Genomic DNA, 24,019 nt, shown 5'->3' with positions numbered 1-24,019 from the left:
GTATTCAATTATATGACAGATTACTAGAGTAGCATTATCATCATACAAGTTTATGCTATAGTTTAAGTTAATTGAACTTAAACATCAGCAAGCAACACGTAAGACAATAACAATTCAATCGCACTTGCCATCAACCAGATGAACTCAAAGCACTCCCATACGTGTACCGACTTCCAACCGACTTACATTAGCGACTTCCAGCCGACTTCCAGCCGAGCCGCGTCTGCTCGACAACTCGATAAACGCTTCACAAAAACAATCACCAATTAAAATAAACACGAAGCACATTCGTTGCGTCAGCACTTCACTGCGTGCAAAGGAGAAGGGGACTTCTGGGCCCAGCAGTTAACTACCTGAAATATGTATTAAAAAAACCGTTACATTTTTTTAAATAAAATCACAAAATATGGTACCAGGATTCTACCCAGGAAGAGAGAAAACTTAAATTAAGATAATAAGACTAAATAATCGATTAAATAATGCCTGAAATGCCTGAATTACTAGTAATCTACTGTATTTTTATTCCGGCAACACTTGTTGGTGGCATGCGTCTGTCACTGACTGACAGATGCACTCGTTTGTTTTCTTTCATTCTGAGTGCGCACATATTTTCCTGGTTTTACTATTTAAACCCACGACCTTGGCTTTTCGACGGATCTTGCTACTCTGAATTACCTGGCTCTCGATTTTGGACAACTGTTACGCCTATCGATTGGATATCGACGACATGGATCGCTGTATGAATTGTACGATTGCGCTTGGTCGCAGTAATTCTATTGGAAGAAAAGTCTTGGAGGATGAGGCGATTTTAACAGTTATTCGTCAGTGGCGTGCATCTCAGCCTGTAAGTTTTTACCCATTTTTTACATATTCAAATCGTGCTTTTAGCAAGCCATTTTAACTTCATATCTATCGGTTTATTGGACAGTATTATATTAGATCAATAGTCAATTAGTTAGCTTAAGGTCTCTGCACACAGCGGGCGCGGCGCGGCGGGACGGGACGGCGACGCGACGCTGAGCAGTTGTAATGGTCTATTCACACAGCGGGCGTGGCGCGGCGGGACGGGACGGCGACGCGACGCTGAGCAGTTGTAATGTACTAGAGCGACAGTTACCGTCGCGTCGAGCGGGGCGGCTCTGTGTGAAGTCGTCCATAGTATCTAGACGACTACGACTTCACACAGAGCCGTCCCGCTCGTCGCGACGGTAACTATCGCTCTGTGTGAAGTCGTCCATAGTATCTAGTACATTACAACTGCTCAGCGTCGCGTCGCCGTCCCGTCCCGCCGCGCCGCGCCCGCTGTGTGCCTTTAAATAGACATATATTTTAATCTGTGGAATGTGGAGTTTGATCATTTCTCTTATAAAAAAAGTGAAGGTCACCCTCGAGTCCCGATAAATCAATTTCGGTCTCGGTTGTGACATCGACATTATTGAACATGCACTAGGGGTTGAACAAGATTTAAATGGTTATGTTATTTCAGGTAACCAGTGAGAACGTTGTATGCCAAGCATGTTGGGACTTGGCCCAAGATGTGGTTCTTGGAAGACGTGCGATTGATGCACCAACCCAAGTTGGCCATTCAAGCGTATGTCTCCGCTGTGGTCGTTCACTCTTAGCCCGGCGGTTCAACCACCTTCTTCGTAATGATTCTGCTCGTGAATCTGCGATATATAATGTGATTAGAGAGTGGATTCTACCACAAACGGTAAGATAGTTTAGTATTATATTTTAAATTATTTAAACTATATCTATACTAATATTATAAAGTGAAAGAGTTTGTTTGGTGCGTTCAACGCACTAATCTCAGAATCTACTAGTCCGACTTTAAAAAATCTTGTCTGTTAGATAGCCTATTTATTGAGAATGGTTACATAACATTACGCTACATCCAATAGCAGCGGAGCAGTAAACAAAGATGCTAGTGAAACCGTGAGGTTCAGCTAGTTAAAATAATAAAACATTTATTTGTAAAGCTAACATGATTTAAAACTAGCACTAAATCATAAAAATAAAACACTTAACTGAAAGACAAGGGCACCCGACACAGGTTAGGTTAGGGTTATTTTTTTTTATTACTATCTGGACTACTGTATTATAGTATAATAGTGAATTTTTATTTTTTTGAAGGTGGACGAGGCAAGTCGTATATGCCATTCCTGTTGGATATTAGCAGACAGAGCTGCTGTTCATATGAGTACAGGTCCTTCGACTTCCTCACAAAGTAACCCACCGCCAGCCCAATCATCAGTTGGTGTTTCTGTTGGACAATTGGATGAAAATCATGACAACATTCTACACGAACCTGAGAATGTTTCCATTCAACCAGAACAAAACCAAGGTAATGATGATGTGCATGAACCCTCAGTGGAACTACATTCACCAAGTGCCCCAATTGTGGAACCAGTACAACAGCACCCTGAACCAACAATTGTATTGCCAGATTATATGCGGGCAGTTGAAACAGAGCGACGGTGCTTCATAGAAGGTTGCCAGAGAACTGAACGATATAGAGTTCCTCTAGCAACGAGAAAAATGTTGCTTAATGAGCATAAATATTATGTACCACAAAATAATCGACTTTGTGATATACATTTAGTAATTGAGGCATGGGACTTCCTTGATAGTTTAAGGAGTAATTATTTACAAACATTTACTGCAAGACATATCCAAGATATGTTTACACTAAAAGAAACCCCAAAAGAAAGGTTTTTGAATTTTGAAAATATTGATAATATGGACGACCATGTTGTGCATACCTGGATCGGGTTTACTAAAGTTCAGTTCCGTCAATTATTTGATGAGGTTCCACAATTGATAGAAATTCGTAATAGTTCTTCAGTTTTAGCAGCCTATCTTATCAAATTAAGAAGTGGGGACTCAAATGAAAGATTAGCAACATTATTTAAAACATCTAAGAAAACTTTAGCCAAGTGGCTGTGTCAAGCCCGTGACATATTAACTGAACATTTTGTGCCTCGGCACTTAGGTTTAGAACACATCACTAGAGAACAAATAAAAGAAAGGAACTTAGCCATTCCTAGTGCTTTATTTGAAGGAGATTCTAGGCCCATCGCTATATTTGATGGAACTTACTGTTATATTGAAAAAAGCTCTAATTATTTATATCAAAAAAAAACATACAGTTTGCATAAATATAGGAACTTAACCAAACCTTTTTTAATGGTGTGCACAGATGGTTACATCATTGATGTTTTGGGCCCCTATCCAGCTACCACGTCAGACTCAGATATAATGAGACATGAATTTTTAAGTGGAAACCCACTCCAGGATTTTTTCCAAAATGGTGATGTATTTATACTGGATAGGGGTTTCCGAGATTCATTACCTTTGTTAAACCAATGTGGATATAGGACATACGTGCCTGCTACTTTGGCGCAGGGTGAAACACAGCTGTCAACACTTGACGCAAACAAATCGAGGGCAGTCACCATTTGCCGTTGGGTCGTTGAGATTGTGAACGGTAGGTTTAAAAGAGATTTCAAATTATTCAGGCAATGTTATTTTAATACAGCCTCAAGAAGTTTAATAAGAGATTTTAAGGTGGCTGCTGCTCTCATAAATAGGTTTCACCCTCCCATAACCGATAGAATAGACTGTGGGGCTATCATTAATCAGATTAATTTAAATATGAATAGACATAACATATTAGGTGATTTTATTGTTAACAACCAATATAATAGACGTAGGGCTGATTTTGAAACAATAACTATTCATAATGATAATTTAAATGATTTTCCCCAGTTGTCATATGATGAATTAATTCTTGTATGCTTAGGTACATATCAATTAAAGCAGGCACGGTCCTATTTTGGTGAACATTTGCGGGGAAATGATGGGTTTATAATAGAAGTGTGCAGGGAGGTAAGCAGCAGCCTTCTTCGACAGCTGTCAGCTTCAAATACTTCTTGGTTATTGCGAGGCCGAATACAATCCCGCCATATAAGTCGCAAAACATATTTTGTTTATATTTTAGTTGATAGCTGTCGAAGAGGACGAGATTCAATATTATCATATTATTGTAATTGTATTGTAGGTAGAAGAACTGTAGGCTGCTGTGCCCATGTAATGTGCATTATATGGTATCTCAGTTGGGCAAGATTCCAAGAAAATATCGTACCCCCTGCACAATTTTTAGATGACATTCTAATAATAATTGAAGATGAATGATAATACATGTTTAATTATTAAGTATATTGGTGTTTTATTTTACTTCCTTCTCCCTTTTTTAGTTTTTAAAAGGTTGGTTCCTGCTGCTTATAGGTTACAGGAAATTGCAAGTAGAAACTTGTCTTCGACTATAGCGAAAGGCCGCGTTTCCACTGACGCGGAGCTGGGCGGAGAGGAGCTTAGCGGTGCACAAATTGACCAATGATTATGCTTGAAATCTCCGCTCCGCTTCAATGGAAACAGTACGAGCGGGGTGGAGCAGAGCTGAGCGAATATTCATACATCGAGGCGGTGCAGAGCGGAGGACAGCGAGCATTGGGGTGCAGAGCGGAGGACAGCGGGGCGGTACGGAGCGGTGCGGAGCGGGGCGGTGCGTGACTCGCGTGCAGTGTGTCTGTAAAAATGCGCGATTCCAAAAGCATGCTCCACTCCGCTCTGCTCCGCTCACTGACCACTCACCGCTCTTCATCGCTCCTCTCCGCTCAGCTGCGCTCCTCTCCGCCCAGCTCCGCTTCAGTGGAAACACTGACCACTTTTCACCGCTCTTCTCCGCTCCTCTCCGCCCAGCTCCGCGTCAGTGGAAACGCGGCCAAAGTCCAGGGCACGCGCCGGTTGCCGCTGCGTAGGGTGATGTCTCGAAGATCTAACAGGTTAGGCTTTCACATGCTTCATGCATAAAACCATTACACAACCGAAGTGATTCAGAAGTATTTCGCAAATTACATAAAAAATACAATGTTATAATATAACCTAACTTTTACTATAATTCAGATAACTTGGTTTCTGGGTAGCCAAAATTCACCAAATTTTTAGTGAAGCCTTGTTATTATATCCTCTTACAAATAAGGCTACTTTGATTCAGTTAACACCTGGGCCCAGGAACCTATGGAGCCATTCCCTTCTCCTTTGTTTGTCAAACGAACACTTACAAACCAAACACAACCTTAACACCTAGCAACACGGTCTATTTTACTCCAACAACATTTAAATGCTCGAGATAACTTGAAAACCTCCTAAACTTGTCGAACTAATACTCTCTTCTTACCTCAAAATGGCTAAAGTTCCACTCAGTTCCCTAAAGGCGTAAACTGCTAACAGTTGCACAGTCAAATTCCAATTTTATTGTAATGTGAGCAAGGTTTAATACCGTGTGCTGGCCGAAATATACAGGTTGATACTAAATAATGGAGTAAGTTTGCAAGTGGGTGTTTTTGAAGTACCCAGAGACCTGTTGAAAGGTTTGTAGAATTATTTTTTTATGTCGAGTCAATCAGAGGAAACGTCTCTCTTTAAATATTCTGCTATTGGGTAAACGTAACACCTGGTGCTTTCAGAAAATTATTATGCAATAGGAACCTACTGGCAGAGTAGCTACAAATACATATATTACTTAAGTTGCCGGTGTTTGTTACTAATCATGTAAAAAAAATACATACATGCGAACAGAATTACTCAAGCAGAAATAGACAGTACAGAAAAACTATGATATCGACACAATTCCCGCAAACTGCCGCTGCTAAGAGTAAGTCTGAGTGAAAAAACTCAGACGGCTAAGTAAGCACGCCATTTGTCTAACAGCCGACAATCTTCCCTCGGCGACGCGGCGCGTTTTTGCGCGATCTCACGCGACATTGTGCGTTTTAGCGAATGTGTTATTTTTTGTAACACGCTGTAGATGTGACAGGTGATAATTTTTCTTTTTAAGGACGTTACGTATTGTTTGTAATGCGTAGGTATAAGTCGGTATAAGATGTTATTATATTAAATGTTACGGGATCCAGTTTATTGCTGAGACGACGACATAAGAAAATATTGAGTGTAGAGATAAGCGGCTTACCGCTCCGAATTGTGAGGGATCTGCCGTCAATAAACAATACTATTGACGTTCGATATTTGTCTATGATTGCCTTTCGTCAACTATCCGTTTTATATGAGAGACTTTATCAAATATAAAAGATCCTCGTAGATATTATTCGCAGACTTCCAGTTGGGTAAAGCATGTAAGGACCGATAGAAACATTTCTGACTCATATCAGGAATGTATAGTTTCTATCTAACATAACATTGATTTGACAGCTTACAACACCCAATTAATACCCAATGTTGCCAGTTGCAAACAATTCTAATTTACGCATTATAATCTCACATCGGATTCCATAGCTACATATCTAATACTTATGGAACTAAAGTGGGGGTGGGGGGGGTTGGAACAATAATTCAACTTCTCTTCCGATGCCTATCTGACAGGTCGTTAGAGGGGGGAGGCGGGGAGGGGGTAAGATATGGAACACCTTGCTGAACAGCTATGAAATTACACGAATTCAGAGAAAGAATCCAATTTTTATCTTCTGAAGACATTTTATTTCATTGATTGAATTTTAAAGTTGATAATTTTTTGCGAATGATGTTGGCTTGAATTTTTGGTAGGAGTGAATTAATTTGATCTCTTATTTAAGAAGGTTTAAACATTTTTGAATTGAAAGATGAAATATTTGAACTACATAATACAAAGTGTTAAAGAGCAAGTTTTATGCTTTTTATTCTGAAAAGCAAAAAATTTTTCAGCCTTAGCTTTTTATAGAACCAGGCACATCTACGTATATTTACGTAAATTGTAATATAATGTTAGGAAGGTAAAGGCGCTCCCTCCTGACTCCTTACCTACGTATTATATTTTTGGGCAAAGAGAACAATGCCTGTCTACTTGTTTCTTTGTACCCTAATAAATGTATGAATTTTTGTAAGAAAATGTTTGATCAAAATTTGATGTTACTGTAGTTGAAGTTACATGGTTTTTATTTAAATGAGTATTACATGTGACCCCAAAGCTTAAGTAAAAATCTAAAATACTGTTATGTATTATTATGGCATAGTAATGTTATAGTAAGTATACGGTTTTTTTTTAAATCCAAATATTATTGTTTTCCATGTATCTTTAAGGGCATTACGCAAAAGTAAACATTTTACATTGCGTTTTATTCTGTTTAGCATATGTCAGAACGTTTCTGTTATTTCTCAAACGTTGGGATGTTTTGTATTCAGGATGAAGGTACGAATCTGTATAATTGGTTGGGTGATTTAAGAGGACAGAAGATTTGTGTAGAATTTTTTTAGGGGGCCCGTTTATGTACAAAGTAAATAAATATTATTTGAATAATAGGTTTGTGTTTATAATCAGAAAAAAAATAAAAGAGAAAAGTCGTATCCACGCAAACAGACTTGGAAGTGAGTATTAAATATTAATCAAGTGCTACGCAATTAATTACAGGCGAAGAAAACTGTCCCAAAATATTAAAAAATACCTGACACAACTTTGTAATAAGAAAAACACCTTATTTTTTAAAGCAAATCTCATAAAAAATATGTTAAGTTGAACATTTTATAGCACTTAAGTTGGGCAGGCCTTCTTAATTAGTTCATTTGGAAACCGTCAGGTGTCGCCGGGGGCGTTCGGGGTAAACAAGTTTCATTAGTAAATCCACGAGGGGGCGCCGCTGTCGAATCTTCACCCTTACACTTGGCCAAGATGATTTGCAAAAAAACTGCCAAATTACTTCGTCGTGTCGAAAACAGGGGATGTCCGAAACACTGGTGAAAAAAACTCGGTGAGTAAGCACTTTCGGTCGCCAAGTATTTATATGAAAACATCGGTCTGTCGGGGTAACGACACAAGTTCAACAAATTAAGACGAAGGGAATTGCGCTCGAGAGGAAACTTTGTGGACGTGTTCATACAATACAGTATGTAATACACATTCATATGGAAACTTGAAGCCAACCTTTAACTTGTGTCGAAGTAGAAATTCATTTAGCGAGAACACTGTTTATCTTTTGTTACTATTGTCTTCTTCATTTTATTGAAATGACAATTCATGGGCTACATAATTTAAGGATTGCGATTCCTTGGAGAAATAGCTGCTTGTGAATACATCTCATTGTAATTGCTGTATCAGATATTTGTAGCTCATTACATAGTGTTCTAACTCGCTCCAACCGATTTATATTTTTACCGCTCTGACCGTACAAATACAAACTATCGCAGTAATTGGAATAGTATACCAAAAATCCTGCTGAACCGCAAAGCCACAAAACTCCACTAACAGATCCTATAGTGAAACCGTGCATTTGTAGCCAAATAAAGCTTAATTTTAAACTCGGCGCTCTCCGCCAAAGATTGTGGAATCCTGTTTACCGGCTGACGACATAATTTCCAGGGTAGAAGGGAGGGAGTCCGGGGGGGAGGGGATAGGCATCCACCCCCTCTATACAGTGTATTGTTAATACGTTCGTTTATTAGGTACATTGTGGTCTGTGCATTCTCACCTCATTTTAGACGAAAATTCGCTCCATTTTTGGGCGAGGTAAGTTAGCTCTTATTTAGGATTATTTTTTGCTGGTTTTACTGAGCTGCATGGAGTGCATATTAGGCTGGGTTACCTTTTAATTTTAAATAACCAAATTCTCTGCGGTGCACATTTCTTTTTTTATTGTCAGTTACAGCCCACGTTTTTTTGAGAATATTCTAGGAATCTCCCATGTGGCATCATTTTGTGGTAGTGAAAAGTAAGTGTCTATTTACTGAAAATATATTCTAGTCCCACCTACAAATACACACGAGTCTATATCCCGGTAGCTAGAACGTAATAATTCAATTACGCCTCCAAATTCCCCGAGTGCAACACAAATAGCTCGCTATTTTGAAACCTACAATTCCTGAAATACGTACAAGTTTCATGTAGGGAATCACAGAATTACGTGTAATTAGGTAACAGGGGCAGAACCGTTATTCAATTATACACAATTACAGCTTCTATTCAAGTTCAAATGTTAATTACGTTCCATTTGACGCTAGAACTTCTCTTACATTAGGGTCTCTTCGGATTTACTCACTTGTAAATAGGGCTATACTAATCGCTTGGCGAACGAAGTAAGAACATTGGAACAACTACCGATTGCTTTGTAAAATGGAGGAGGGAAATAAATCTATGGGATTGTTGCATCATTTATCACGTGGGATATGTCTTTGGTGAATGTGAAATAGAGTATATGGGAGTGTGAGATTTATCTACAGCAGATAGATGCTTGTACCCTTTACTTGTAAGTACTCATCACATCAAAACAGTGGTATAAGACTTGGTACAGACGCACAAATTCTAGATAGTTTTGTCTGCAACAAACATACGCTTGTTTCTTCTATTTCATCTAAAAAACGACCCCCCATCACCGGTGTGACACAGAGAACAAATCGTTTAGCTTAATGCATACAATAGGGCGCAGTAAAAAGACCTACAATAAGACGGCATTAAGTGGACCGTTGTGACGCTCATTGTCACCTAATGTGCGCACAATATTGCCCCCGGGGGCTTCAGCCCTGTTGGGGAGATGGAGTGTAGTTGCTTTATTAAATCTTATGCCTAGGCGGAAGCTTTTCCACATGTTGGTAAAAAAATATTTCTAATGGAGACCTAGTTAGAACTATAGTATATGTTAAACATATTTACAATTTATTTATAATATTATACCTACTTGAAAGATTACGGAAAATAAAGTGTCTAAGCTCAGCAAAATGTAATAAAGTAACCGTAATTACCTTTCCTAGATACAGGGTTTGCACGAGCTTGGCAGCTCTAGATACCAGATGTCCTTATCTCAAGCCCTCGAATATATTCGTGTCAGGTTCCAAAAGGGATGTTTACGATGTACACGATCGCTTTCGATGTCTGACTGCCACAATAAAACCGCCGCAAAACCTTCACAGACGGCACAAAATCACTGAACATTACATTACAAGATACGGCTACTAAAATAAATACATACGCTATACCGCGACATGAAGCAAATTCATGAAGCGCCTCTCGAGGTGACATTACACAATACTGTACGTTTTTATTGAACAATAACCGTTCGTAGCAACAGGTGACTTCTAGCCGTAAAAACCCCCATCGACCCCTTTTGGACCCAACCCTCAACGAACAAAAGAATATCAACTTTATGACCGAGACAATAAGGTCACCATTGTGTTGTGTTTACAAGTTGATTAAATGGAGGAAATGAAATCTGTCCGGGTATTTTGTTGGTTTTGTTCAGTAAACGCCATTTTAATGGAATGAAAAATCTTCAGTTTTGAGTTGCATTCGCTTTTAGAATAATGAAGGAGTTAAGTAGATAACTGTGTTAGTCTGTGCTAGTGGAGAGCCTTATCATCATAATTTGTTGTGAGAAAAATAAATATAAATTCAGAAACAGACCAAGTTGTCTTAAGGTATTGTATTAGAAATTATATTCAAGGCTTTTGGTCATACCTATGTTCTTCTTATCTTTAAATCTAACAGAGAAACAATTAGGATTACTACCTATATAATTCAAGTCAAAACGTTACACGCAGATAGAGTCAGACGTAATCCCTCAATCTTAAGATACTCATTGTATTTGAGATGCAAGAACATTCAACCTTTCCAAGTCATATTTCCTAAATACAGTATCACTGTGAAATATTTTTAATTATTCATTTATTAAATGCTTAACTTCTCTTGGTCTTGTCAGCTATTTCTTAACAAAGAAATTAAACTTTAAACCTACATAAATATGGTATATTTTCAAATAAAAGCAAAGCTATTCATCTAGCCAGTTCGCTAAATAAAATGCTGAATAGAAAAGGGAAAAAAGAATACCACTTTACTTATCCGTATCAAGCTCCCACTTGTCCGGTAATTGGGAAGATTTCCGGATAGAACCAGATCGCGGCGGTAACAGCCAGTTATAACCGGTTACAACCGCCTTTCCTATTTTGTTTTAGACGCGGAAATTGCGAGTTTTCCTTATAAGGGTGTCATTATATTTAGATCGTTATTTTTGCGTGAAAACGTGCGAATGAAAGAAATGCTTACCTACATGTATTTACCTCTATTATTTGCTTTTTGTGTAGAGTAAAATGTGATGTTAAAAATACGCTAACCTTGTGAAATATTTGCTAGCTGTACTTGCTGGTTGTGTTTATCATCAAGGAAACTGTAGTTTTGCCTCTCATAAAATATCGAAGTTGGCATCTATAATCTTAACTGCCTGACTTAGAAATTGACTAAATCCTTTATGGATTAGCACTATAATAAATTAAGAGACTTTCAAAATGCGATTAAATTAATCTACTTACATATACTGCGATTATCTTCACAACAACCAGTACACGATACATACCTGAGAAGAACAAACAGTACAAAATTAACGAAAAGAGAATGTTTCAGTGACGGAATTTATCATTAACACAAGTGCCGACTGATTCCGAATATATTCAAACAAGTGTGAATAATTAATTGTAGTTGCCATGGCAACGGATGCCACTTAATAGGCATGATGACAGTAATCAAAAATCATTAAAATAATATATTTATTAAATTAAACTTGAAGCTTGGAATATAAAACGCGCATTGTTTTCTTTATTAATAATGTGATTAATATGTATTTTTATAAAATAAAATTACGAAATAAGGCAATCCGCCATGATATCTTGAACACCAATCAGAGCTCGTGACGTCATCTCTGAAAACAACTCGCGCGAAAGCGCGCGAACGTCACATTTCGTTACTGTGAACTTCCACTGCGATCTTTGTTTTTAATTAATTAATTGTTTATAACACGAGTTATGGAGCCCGGATTTATCAAGGCAAACAGCGCTAATTTGCCTAGAATTGATATCATAATGCTGGGAAAGTTTTTGGCATCAAATAAAGATTTTTGTTCAGCTCACGGTTCAGCTGAATTTAGAAATGTTAAAACTTCCATGTAAGTATACTAGTTTAATTAAAAAACAATGAGAGATGAAACCTAACCTCGAAATAGTTATTTACATTATAAACTATGCTAGAATCTAGAGAACTATGTAATAACTTACATCAAAGTGATCTTCACAAAAATAAAGTTGTACCCTGGGCAATATTGCTTTTGAATCTCGCTTTGCAAGTTTAAGCCACTTGTTTCGTATTTTTTTATTGTGAGGAACGTACACAAATAACTTATCAGGAGTTGTTTTGGATGTGTTCTTACACTGGGGGACCCCACAACACCTATGCCCTTTCGAATTCATATTTAATAACACAAAAAACTTAATTATTGCACGAGCGTTGTTCACTTGCGTCTTGTAATTTCAGTTGTGACGTCACAAGTGACGACATGACACTGACAAGCGTTTTCGCGCCGGATTTAAAGTGGACAGAGAAAAATGCAATTATTTGATAAAAAAACTTCGCATTTTCTTAAAATTAATAATTTTTCATATAAAATAGACGTATACCTACATCATACAAAGGAATTTAAAAATTTGTCATCATGCCTATTGAGCCTGTAGTAATCAAGAGTACAGCGAAAATGTACGATATTTTCCAAAATATACTGTTTGTATGTTAATGTAAAAATCTTTTGCAACTACCAAAATGTATAATTCAAACGCTGTTTATTCAAATTAGGATAAAATTCAGCACTTTTCGAACGCCGCGACGATAAAGTACATCCCTAAAACGCCCACTGTTCACATTTTTGTATGTTTTTGCTCGAAGATAAACTGTCGCAAACAACAGCCTGTACATAAAAAAATATTCCCGTTTTTATCAAGTCCCAGTAAACGATATTACACCGTTTGAACGTTTGGGTATTTCGGATAATATGCTTAATCTCCGAGATATTAACGTTTTTAAAGATAATACCGTAACGGAGCCGGATTTAACTGAACGATCGAAAACCGCAAGGAAATGGAAATTGTTATTTTGAGATACAACGGAGTAGTTATTATCATGATGTTTCGGAAAGATTATGATGATATCTGTTTGTTGAAGATGTTTGGTGTTTTAAGTTCATTGGGATATTTTAAGGTAGGAGCAACAGTAAAATCAGGTTGTATATAATTTTATGATTAAAAATCTTAAAATTTTTTGATACACAAGGCCTAACGACATACAGACTTAAAAAATAGGTTGAAATGCAATATTTACACTAAAACGTTACATTATTCTTTCTTCGTAAAATAAACTATATACCTGGTTATACCTACTGGAACTAATGCTTCATATTAAAAACTCACAACTACGTCTCGACCATTGAGTAGATCCGATATCTTGAAACCCGTAAACCGTCTCTAACCGGTAAACAGATACAACAAAAAACCGATAGCAATGCAGAAACATCTTAGCGACGAATTACCCGGGTGTTACGGGCATTAGCCGGGCTCCCGGTCAGAGCCTGCGAGCGCCAGGTTTAGTCTGCATTATGCCCGGCTTTTCAAATTAACCGGGCTTGCTAGGGTTATCATTTTAGTTTTTATTTTGACAATAGGAGATATACTTGCATGCTTTAAGAAATAATAATTAGGTAAGTATGTAACACACAATAGGCATAATGTATGCCAATAATAAAATACTAAAAAACAAAATTAAGAGCAAAAAACTAGTTAGTAGTTACTGCATGAGATTCGTTTACAGTGAAAAAAGTTTTTGTAAAAAAATAATCATTTAGGTACCACAAAAATTCAATATCGCATCTATGTAACGAGAGTGAAAGTGCGTTAGCTAGTTTGTCCATTTTGTTTTTTCATGTTCATTCAGCAATTGATCGAAATGAGTTTTTTGGATGGAAATACTGAGAGAAAAGCTAGCTCAATTTACATATGAATATTTTTACTGCTGCTACTATTTTACTCATTGTATTTTTCCTACTGCATATGTTTAATATTCATATCCATTTAGAAGAGTTTAGAGAGCAGGATACAAACTAGTTTCTTAGTAGACACATATTCTCATCATGACATTCATATAGTAGTATGTATATTCATACAGTTGTAAGCACATAGTAGTAGAATGCATACAGGGTGTTAATAAGACAGAGCTGAGCGCAGACGGATCGATAGCCAACTAAAATTGTAACCGCCACTGACCACGGAGCCGCACTCATTGGGACGACCAGCGAACAGGTTACCCGGGTTAGTTGAACCTTACATAACACCCGGGTTACAAAACTAAATCTTGAAAACGGTTCGAAAAGGATCTTGATTTAATTTTTATATTGTTTTTCTGTACGTTATAAAAATTGTGTATTAGAGATTTTGGATAAGTACTGAATTATTATCCCTATATTTAACCCAGCAGAAGAAGTTCAAAATATCCTTATTATACTTATTAGCTAGTATCTACATACAAGAGGTTTTTGTGAATCTATCTACAAAGGCAGACAAAAACAGGCCTAACTACAGTACACAATAACACTGATTCCAAACAAATAGACACGAGCCCAACATATCAAACGGCTAGTTTCACAAATCACTCAACCCTCACAAAAACGCGGCCGGGTCTGTTAGACCCCACGCGTAATTAACTGGCAATTGCTCCATTACACAAACCCTTTTAGGTCTGCTTCGGTTATTATGTGTCGTTTGTCGATTACCATTGTAGACCGCGATAATGTTTTGGGGTCTATTCGACCCCGTTTATCGAAATCGGTCGTGTCATGTTAGTGTAAGTAGTTTTAAATGTTATGTTACTTTAATATGTTAAATACCTAAGTTTTATAGAAATGAGTTTGACCGCGTTTTTAATTAAACTTGCCGTGTTTATTCGTGGTCGAATTACTATTTGTCTTAATAACGAGTTTTGTGAATTTGTAGCGTTTAAACTGAAATGCATTGCATTGAATTGAAATACTTTAAAAGCATAATCAAAGTATTTGGGCCACTGTCTAAATAACCAATTAGTATGTTCCCCTAAGTAAATTGCTGTACGTATAAAATTAACTCAAATACTGTTAATTAACTCAAAACATTTATCTCAAAATCTAATAATGTAACAACTAAACGAGATAAAACTACAAATCCCAGTACTCCCAAAAATAGATTACTTACAAACCCAACCAGAACAGACATTCACTCATTTAACCCTAAACTGGTAGGTAAATAATTTTAAAGTTAATAATTAAAATTGTCGGCCGCAAACTGGACGGACAGAGAATTAAAATGAATTAAATGCAGCGGCCGGTCATGAATAAAATCAGCCGGGAACGGAATAATGTGACCACTTTGTATGCAAGTCCTCGGCTGGAGATAGCAGCCGGATATTGTTAGCTATCGTTCCGGTTATTTCTAATATTAAATAACAAGTTATGTTTTGCTTTGAGGAATACGTGTTGAGATTAGGTTATTCGCTTTTAGCGTTACATGTAGGAAACTATGTACTTATCAGTCAGCTATGCAAGAAAAGAGTAGCTTACCAAATAACAGACGTAGTTTGGTACCTATATCAGAGAGTTAACGTTCACTGAATAACACAATAACACAGTCAGTTGTCGTAAAGTACGGCAAAAATTCATGCATTTATTCCTTACTCTCACTTTAATGTAAATCAAAGCTAGCACAACGGAACAAGAAACTATGCACCTCACAACTCACGAATAAAATGCCAACTGCAACAAATTATAAAATTCCACGAGTATCAGTCAGCGAGCTACGTAACTTTACACTCCATTTCTAGACATTTTTCAAACAAAACCCGCACAAATGTAGATCTACCCTCCGTACAATATTCATTTACATTCACCCACTTATTTTTGCAGCTATGAATTATAATTCGCCGGCGCGCCGCTAGAGGGCGGCAATATTAAACTCACTCGATTGTTCTGCAATTTACTCTCAGTACGTCTGATGTTGAATGTAATTAATATATTCAATAAGTGTAATTAAATCATTTATGCGGCGACGGAAATAACAATACGAACTGCAATGCGGAATGCATAACGCATGGTGCTAGTGAAATAAATCTATTATGTTTGTCATTATTTGTAGTACTATAGCCTTTTCTGAGAGGATTCTATTAACCTGATAGTGTAATGACCAGTAGAATCACAGTGTAAGTACAGTCATGACACAGAGATCGCTACTTCGCTGGTACAAAGCACTGACGGTCCATATTATCGATTCTGTAACAGATGTGACCGGTCCAATATCGCTTCAGGTTTAACTCACGGAATTAAAGCCTTCCATAAGATACTGCAGTCACACTTTATTATTTTTATGTGATATTTTAATATCTATGCAGAATTTTCGTAAAATACTAGTCAAGAGCATTTTAAAACGGGTTACACAACATAAGAACCGCATACTTATTACTTTAAAACTATATTTGGAATTATAATCGTTAATTTGTAGTACTTAAAATAGTTACGAAATAAATCCAAACCGTAAAGTTTGAAGGTCGTTTAAAACAATAGAACTAAATGTCAATCCCACAATCCACAATAAAGCTAACAATAAAATATTCCCGCGGATAAATGGCGTGTTTTATTGTAAAAGTTGAATAAAATCAGCGAGGGATGCGGCTGAGTAATGGCCACCTTTTGTTTGCGGTTAATTAGCGAGCGCCGGTCCGGCCGAGCTCCGGCCGAGTCCGGTCGAGCTCCGGCACGGTCCGGCGCCGGCCCGCTGTGACAGCGATGACAGGAGTGGACCATGGGTCTTAAAGTACCTGTTAGTGGTCTAGCACTTAACGTTAGGACACATTGTGGTACCTTTAGGAATATGGTATGGCAAGGTTATGAAAGCAAAATCGGATAATATCTTAACTACATAAAGAGTAAATAGAAATTAAAAATGTTTGATAGTATAAGTGTTTACAGATCACAATAATATTGACATGATAATGCTTAGCAACGGAAGGACATTGTATTGTACGCTCATTTTATTATGTTAATCGACTCGCCAACGCACCACCACACAGGTCGACAGTCTGACAACGACTGACTCCCCACCGCTCGATCCGGTATTTATAACCGAGTGACGTATGCGCACGAGGCGTCATAATAATGACATAACCTATACAATGATGCACATGTACCTGCATACACTACATCTCTCCCTTGTTGTTTTGATTTTAACCTTGTTTCAAAAAGTCCAACAATCAAACTCATAAATATTTTGGTAATTTCTTAAAGATCTATCAAACACCTGCAGCACAACAAAACCACGCTATCAGATCAGTCCACCGATCACACTGCCATCAAACTGATTTACTTTGTTCCGTTTCCATTTCATTTCCCTTTCCATTTAAGGAGACGACAGATATCGGTGATACTGCAGGACACTACATCCCTTCCCTTGTGAAATAAACATAAATAAAAATCCGTCCCTTTGCAGACGGTAACATACCAGCATCTGCTTCAGGCTCAACAAGACAAATTCGTAGCAGTGATATCAGGCCGGCAAGTTTAACTTCAGGTTTTGTAGCCGCTGTTCCGGCCCTGTATTATATCTACACTAGAGATGATCCGTCCATTTGGCAGACATCCCGCCAATCAGTCCATGTGAAATCAAGCAAGTCTGAAATATTGCTGTGCCTTCAGATAATGAGCACTCATCTTGCTTGGTTCGACTTCACTTAAAACTGATACAGAATGCATTGTTCCAAGGTAAAAGATCGGCATTAGGGTACCTCATCAATGCTTTTCACTCATTCAAAACCGTACGAGCCGTACGAGGAAAGTAATCACATAAGATCGTCCCAATTGAATGGTGACCTAGATGGACTGTTTCCAATTTGATGATGACCATATACTTTGTCACCCATTTAATGGCGACCACATACTTTGTCTCCAATTTAATGGTGACTCTATACTTTGTCACCCATTTAATGGTGACCACATACTTTGTCTCCAATTTAATGGTGACTCCATACTTTGTCACCCATTTAATGGTGACCACATACTTTGTCTCCAATTTAATGGCGACCACATATTTTGTCACCAATTTAATGGTTTAAATTGTAGTTCTATGTACGAGTTAAGTACTTTGTGTGCCTTGTAAGCAAGAGAATGCTAACTCAACTAATTTTGGTAATATGTAGTTTTTAATTTGAGAGTGGAATATCAAAGCCTATCATTATCTCAGCAATGTAACAAACAATCTGGTCTTCAACCCTATTGATCAGCGCTAGTACTTTGCACGTTTCTGCTAGTACACTCGCTGAAATTCTGATATAGGCTTTAAATACCCTACATCAATGTATGTCCAATATCTAGTCAAGAAACTGTAAGCTTCTTAGCATTCAACACCCAACATATGAATACCTTACTGCATATAATAGTTGGAAGCGACCTGCATCCAGCGTCTTCCGGTGACCTTTATAAGGTCGTCTTTATAAGGTATCAAAGGGGGAGGCCTATGTTCAGCAGTGGACGTCCTATGGCTGAGATGATGATGATGATGATGATGATATAATAGTGCGATAGGAATACTTATATTTCGGTTAGGCATCCAAGAACACTATTATCACCGGACATTGCGTTCTGTAATGTTTGTTTGCTTTTATTAATGTGGTTTTCAAAAATTAAAGTAGTCAAAGAATTATTATGCTTTGATGGTAAGCTTTTTAGTGTCATGGTTACATATTTAACTAATTATATTATTAGATTTTAACTAATTAGAACCATATTATGTAACGAACGCACTTTAACAGGTGTCACTAACTTTGCACTATATATTTTGAAGCTGTGACATTCTGCATCACCATAAAATAGAAGAGTCCCTGACCCTCAACTCATGCTCTTCTTCCTTTCAACAAGGTGACAGCAGCTCACAAACAGTTTTCTAGTCGATGCAATTTTCCTTTTGCAAAACAACCGCTAAACTTTCTAAAACATTTGTCTACACATAGATAAATGTGGGATTCTAATTCTATATCTCAATTTCATGAGCAGCTATGCTGCTCTCATGTCATACTTGACCTCATCAATTTGATGATCAGCTTTGTGCTGCTTCCATTTTTAATATTTTACGCTTTTCCAATTTCATGACCGCGTATAGGTAACGTAATATATATTTTTTTTTTTATGTAAGTATAGTTGGCTGCATAAGTATGTTTATAGTTTTCGTTCAAAAGCGCTTACCCTTTATTGCAGCTGACTTTATCTACGTTGTTTTAGTTAGACAACCAGAATATAAAAATATTATTATCTTTTATAGGGACAGCACCCCAGTAAATTTTTAAACGATTTGGTGACTAAGGGCAATTTTACTTCCTATACTTTAAGGAACACTTACTCAGATTATATTTTGCAGTAGGACTTAGGAACTTAATAATATTTTAGTTATTATTAACCAAATGTCGACGCAACTGTGTAGTTTAATTAGCACAAAAGAGTAATAAATGTCGATAAATGTAAATAGTGATAAAGTTCTTTACCTCTCATGCGAGTCCAATTGTCTTACGGTAACCTAAGATTGGTGTTCTAAGATCAATTATTATTAACCCTAACGCTATGGACACAAGACATTATTTTGTTAATAGATATCCATCCCATCACCCATATGGATCTTATCTTATGGGATGGCTTGAGGAAATTACACAACTTTATATTACAAGTAGGTGTGCACTTCAAGAATATATTAATGTGATGATTTATTAACTTGAGATCAATAAATGGATTCTATTTCATATATGTTCATATATGGTTACGTTATTCGCTCCTATGGAAGCATATTCTTCCACAACTCTCAATGTACTTATACTGCTTATTGGTACTGCAATACTGTAAAACATAATTTGCAAATAACAATATTATAATGAGGGCCACTTTGTTAAACTATTTGTAAACACCAATGTAAATCAATAAAAAAGAGGCTAAGATACCAATTAAAATTCATTCAAGCCTGAGTCTTGAAGGTTTTAAAAGCACACGCAATCATCAACTTTTGAGAACTTGATTGCAACAATCATCCATGAGCTAATCATCATTAGACAGTTCCCAGAGTAAGTATCTACATTGGAACTCCTTCCAGGTATCATCCTTAAAAGATTTTTTTTGTCACAGATGAGAAGGCCCAGTTGGGTAAATGATGATGATGTCCTCCTAGCCGATTATCGGCTACGGCGGCTGTACTCACGTAAGAGGATTAGCCAACTGCGCAGGACATATTATAGTGCACAAGCATTTGCGCAGACACAGGTGCACTCACTGTTCCTTCACTCTCATAACCCGATGGGACGGCAATCCGACACGACCGGAAAGAGATCAGGCGCAGGACCGACATTTACGTGCTTTCCGATGCACGGGTGTATCAATCACCAACTTCCAGGCCCGACCCGGGAATCGAACCCGAGACCTCGTGCTCAGCAGCCGCGCTTGCGACAGCTAGACCAACGAGGCAGTTGGGTAGATAAAGTAGCATTGTCAAATAAATCACAGATTGCTCCAATGCTTAGTTCCATATTCTTTTGATCTAAGAGTTTTATATCAACCTAAAGTACTGAAATTACAATTGTGAGCTAGCATGTTTACCAAAGATTCTATCTATTGAATACCAAAATTTTGATCCACATTTTCCAGCTAGTATTGCTGCTTGTATGCTGTTCTACTGTTCTGTATCTTCTGGAATATCTCTGTTGTATAACAACCTCTTTAATACAGCAAAATAAAGTAAAAGTATTGAAATTATACCTAGGGTGACTGAGCAACTGTTATAATTAACACTATTATGGGTAGGCAACCCACTAGAGGTGTTGATGGACTTGGATGTTGTGCATAGGTGAATACATACCAGTATACCTGGGCGAGTTCTTCAACATACATGGCCAACCTACTACGGTCCCTCAATGTGCTGTTTGTTTAACTAGATGCCTAGCACATGTTTGTCATTTGTAGAACCGTTGAGTATATAACCCACCAGTTTGTTCTTGTAATATCCTCTATATTGCAAGCACTTGAATTAAGTTAGTTAAGTACCAGAACAATATAGCAGGTATAAGTTGTTGACTAGACTCTGAGAAGTTAAGTTTGGAAGCTTTTTATGATCCAAATCACCGGGCACAGAAAATATAAAAATTATCAAGATTTACTATTTAGTTGTTGCAGTAGTTGACAACTATCGCCAGATAATTTATGCGTGTACAGTCAATTGAATGACCAGTAGACGTTCACTACCGTTAACTGTCAAGCTGTCAATTTAATGACCAGTAGATATAGACTACTGCCAACTGTCAAGCTGTCAATTTAATGACCAGTAGATATAGACTACTGCCAACTGCCAAGCTGTCAATTTAATGACCAGTAGATATACACTACTGCCAACCATCAAGCTGTCAATTCAATGCCCAGTAGATATAGACTACTGCCAACAATCAGGCTGTCAATTTAATGACCAGTAGATACACACTACTGCCAACCATCAAGCTGTCAATTCAATGACCAGTAGATATAGACTACTGCCAACAATCAGGCTGTCAATTTAATGACCAGTAGATACACACTATTGCCAACTGTCAAGCTGTCAATTTAATGACCAGTAGATATAGACTACTGCCAACTGCCAAGCTGTCAATTTAATGACCAGTAGATATACACTACTGCCAACCATCAAGCTGTCAATTCAATGCCCAGTAGATATAGACTACTGCCAACAATCAGGCTGTCAATTTAATGACCAGTAGATACACACTACTGCCAACCATCAAGCTGTCAATTCAATGACCAGTAGATATAGACTACTGCCAACAATCAGGCTGTCAATTTAATGACCAGTAGATACACACTACTGCCAACTGCCAAGCTGTCAATCTAATGACCAGTAGATACACGCTACTGCCAACTGCCAAGCTGTCAATCTAATGACCAGTAGATATACACTACTGCTAACCGTCAAGCTGTCAATTTAATGACCAGCAGATTTTTGGAATAGAATAGGTCTTTATTTGCTTAGAATGCAGGCACTTACAAAATAGGATTGTAAACAACATAATAAGATCCGTGTACATTCCGCCTTGTTGGCATGCAAGCACAACAATTATTAAACACAATTGATTATAAGGCAAATAGGTTATTGTATTATATCCTCTAGGAAATCCCACCACTGCTAAAATCGTCTTGACGACAATTCAACAACCAGCAACTTTATATTGCTTCCAATAAATGCCTATTATTGAATAAGCTTTGATGCAGGTTTAAGAATGAGTAAACTGATCACCAAGTAATGATTTTGTATTATAAATTACTCATTTGATAAATATTAACACCTGCAATAAATATTGCTACTTCCATTAGAATTGTAACAAGGTAAAATTAAACAAAGAATTACGTAAAAAGGTTAAAATTTGTTTGCAATTCGGGTGATACATACATGAACATAAAAGTTATGTATACTTTGTCATTCTACTCTCTTCCCTTCCTTCTTTCCTTTTGCTCTTTTTAATATGATTGAATATTAACATCGGTCAGAGGTTACTTGTTGTCAAAGCTTATTTAGCATACATTAATTTGGTATAGGCATGAATAGGACAAATTATTTAGTATAACCTTGTATATCAAATATTTTTCTGGATCACAGAACTAATAGGTAGTTCAAAATTATAAAAATTAGATAATAGGTAACTGTTGGTCCAAACACTCACGGTTTTATCCTCGTCGCCAATGTATTGTACGCTCATTTTATTATGTTAATCGACTCGCCAACGCACCACCACACAGGTCGACAGTCTGACAACGACTGACTCCCCACCGCTCGATCCGGTATTTATAACCGAGTGACGTATGCGCACGAGGCGTCATAATAATGACATAACCTATACAATGATGCACATGTACCTGCATACACTACAGACATAACTCAAAAATAATTGTAAACTATGACCATTTTAAGCCTACATGTAAAGGCTTTTTAACTACATGTTCAGTAATCTACCGTAAGCGGAGGGACATCAAAGAGAATAATCCTGAAAGTAATGTTCATGTTCACTACACTTTGAAACATTACTAACTGATCATTGTGAAGTTTTAATGAATCATGTGAAAGTATGTACCTATAATTCTCGCAAAAGCAAAAAATTGAGCCTGGTTTGAGCTTTTTGCAATAAAGATAATAATTTTTCATAGTAATTGGATCAGCAACAAGATTCAAGGAAGAAAAACAAAAGACAATCAGTCACATCGAGAACAGAAAACGGTTTGAATCCATTTTTACCGTTCAGTCATTAACGAAGATCAGAATCGACCACTTGCTCAAAATTATCGTACTTTTATCACTTCAATCATCAGCTCAAACAAATCCAAAAGACTAAAACCTCGGTCAAGTTTATAGACAAAGTTGATGTCATCAGCAGTGCATTATATCCCGGGTACGAGGCGGTTTGTAGTTACCGCGCAGTGTACGTCACATGCGGCGTCATTACGGCGTACATTGCTGGCTTCATTAGAGCGCGGTTGCACCGTTTCGTCGATATGCGGTCTGTGGCCGCGCGCCACTCGCAGGGTTACTCGCGCACTCCGCACGTCAGCGAGGCAGGGTTATCATTTTTATGTCGTATAGCTGGTAAAAGTAGGTAAAAATATTTGGGGTCTTTTGACGATGGAAAACTTTCCATAAACAAAACCAATCATATCTTTGTAATCCCTCCAAACGTTGATTAAACTTAACCCTCAAAGCAGACTCCATACTCATCAAAATACATAAAAGTAACTTCACAATACGCCAAAAGAAAATTTCATCAGGAAACGAAATACGAAAAAATATAAGACTTTCTTTGGAAACTCGAAGTTAAAACGGAGAATCAAAGGAACCAAATGAGTAAGTAATTACTGCGGCCAACTCGAGCCGATTCTTTTGAGGGGAACGAGAATATTCGGGAAGTGTCCGACGAGAAGGCCGGGAACACACGAGCGACTGTCGCGACTGTCGGCGATCCATCACAGATCACTTTTTATGACGTAGTAAAACTAAGATTTTATGGTGACGGAATTCTTGAACATCAATCAACGTAAGTGTGTTATATGAGGAAGAAATACTTTACATGACTGGATAAAAGGATTCATCA

The 24,019-nt window shown here is 37.4% G+C and overlaps 1 protein-coding gene and 1 pseudogene across 1 annotated transcript; one reads left to right on the top strand and one right to left on the bottom strand.

The window, feature by feature from the left end:
• The window catches only part of LOC124641066, a 425,796-nt pseudogene that overhangs the window by 160,578 nt on the left and 241,199 nt on the right, over positions 1-24,019 (bottom strand).
• Positions 326-4,218, top strand: LOC124640990. The gene is made up of 3 exons (XM_047178993.1): positions 326-844; positions 1,487-1,711; positions 2,134-4,218. The coding sequence occupies exons 1-3, from the start codon at positions 728-730 to the stop codon at positions 4,192-4,194; spliced, it is 2,403 nt and encodes an 800-aa protein (XP_047034949.1). The 5' UTR covers positions 326-727; the 3' UTR covers positions 4,195-4,218.

Source organism: Helicoverpa zea, chromosome 21 (genome assembly GCF_022581195.2).
Source record: "Helicoverpa zea isolate HzStark_Cry1AcR chromosome 21, ilHelZeax1.1, whole genome shotgun sequence".
Taxonomy (NCBI): Eukaryota; Metazoa; Arthropoda; class Insecta; order Lepidoptera; family Noctuidae; genus Helicoverpa; species Helicoverpa zea.
The sequence above is the reverse complement of the archived record's forward strand: the minus strand, read 5'-3'. Positions and strand labels throughout refer to the sequence as shown.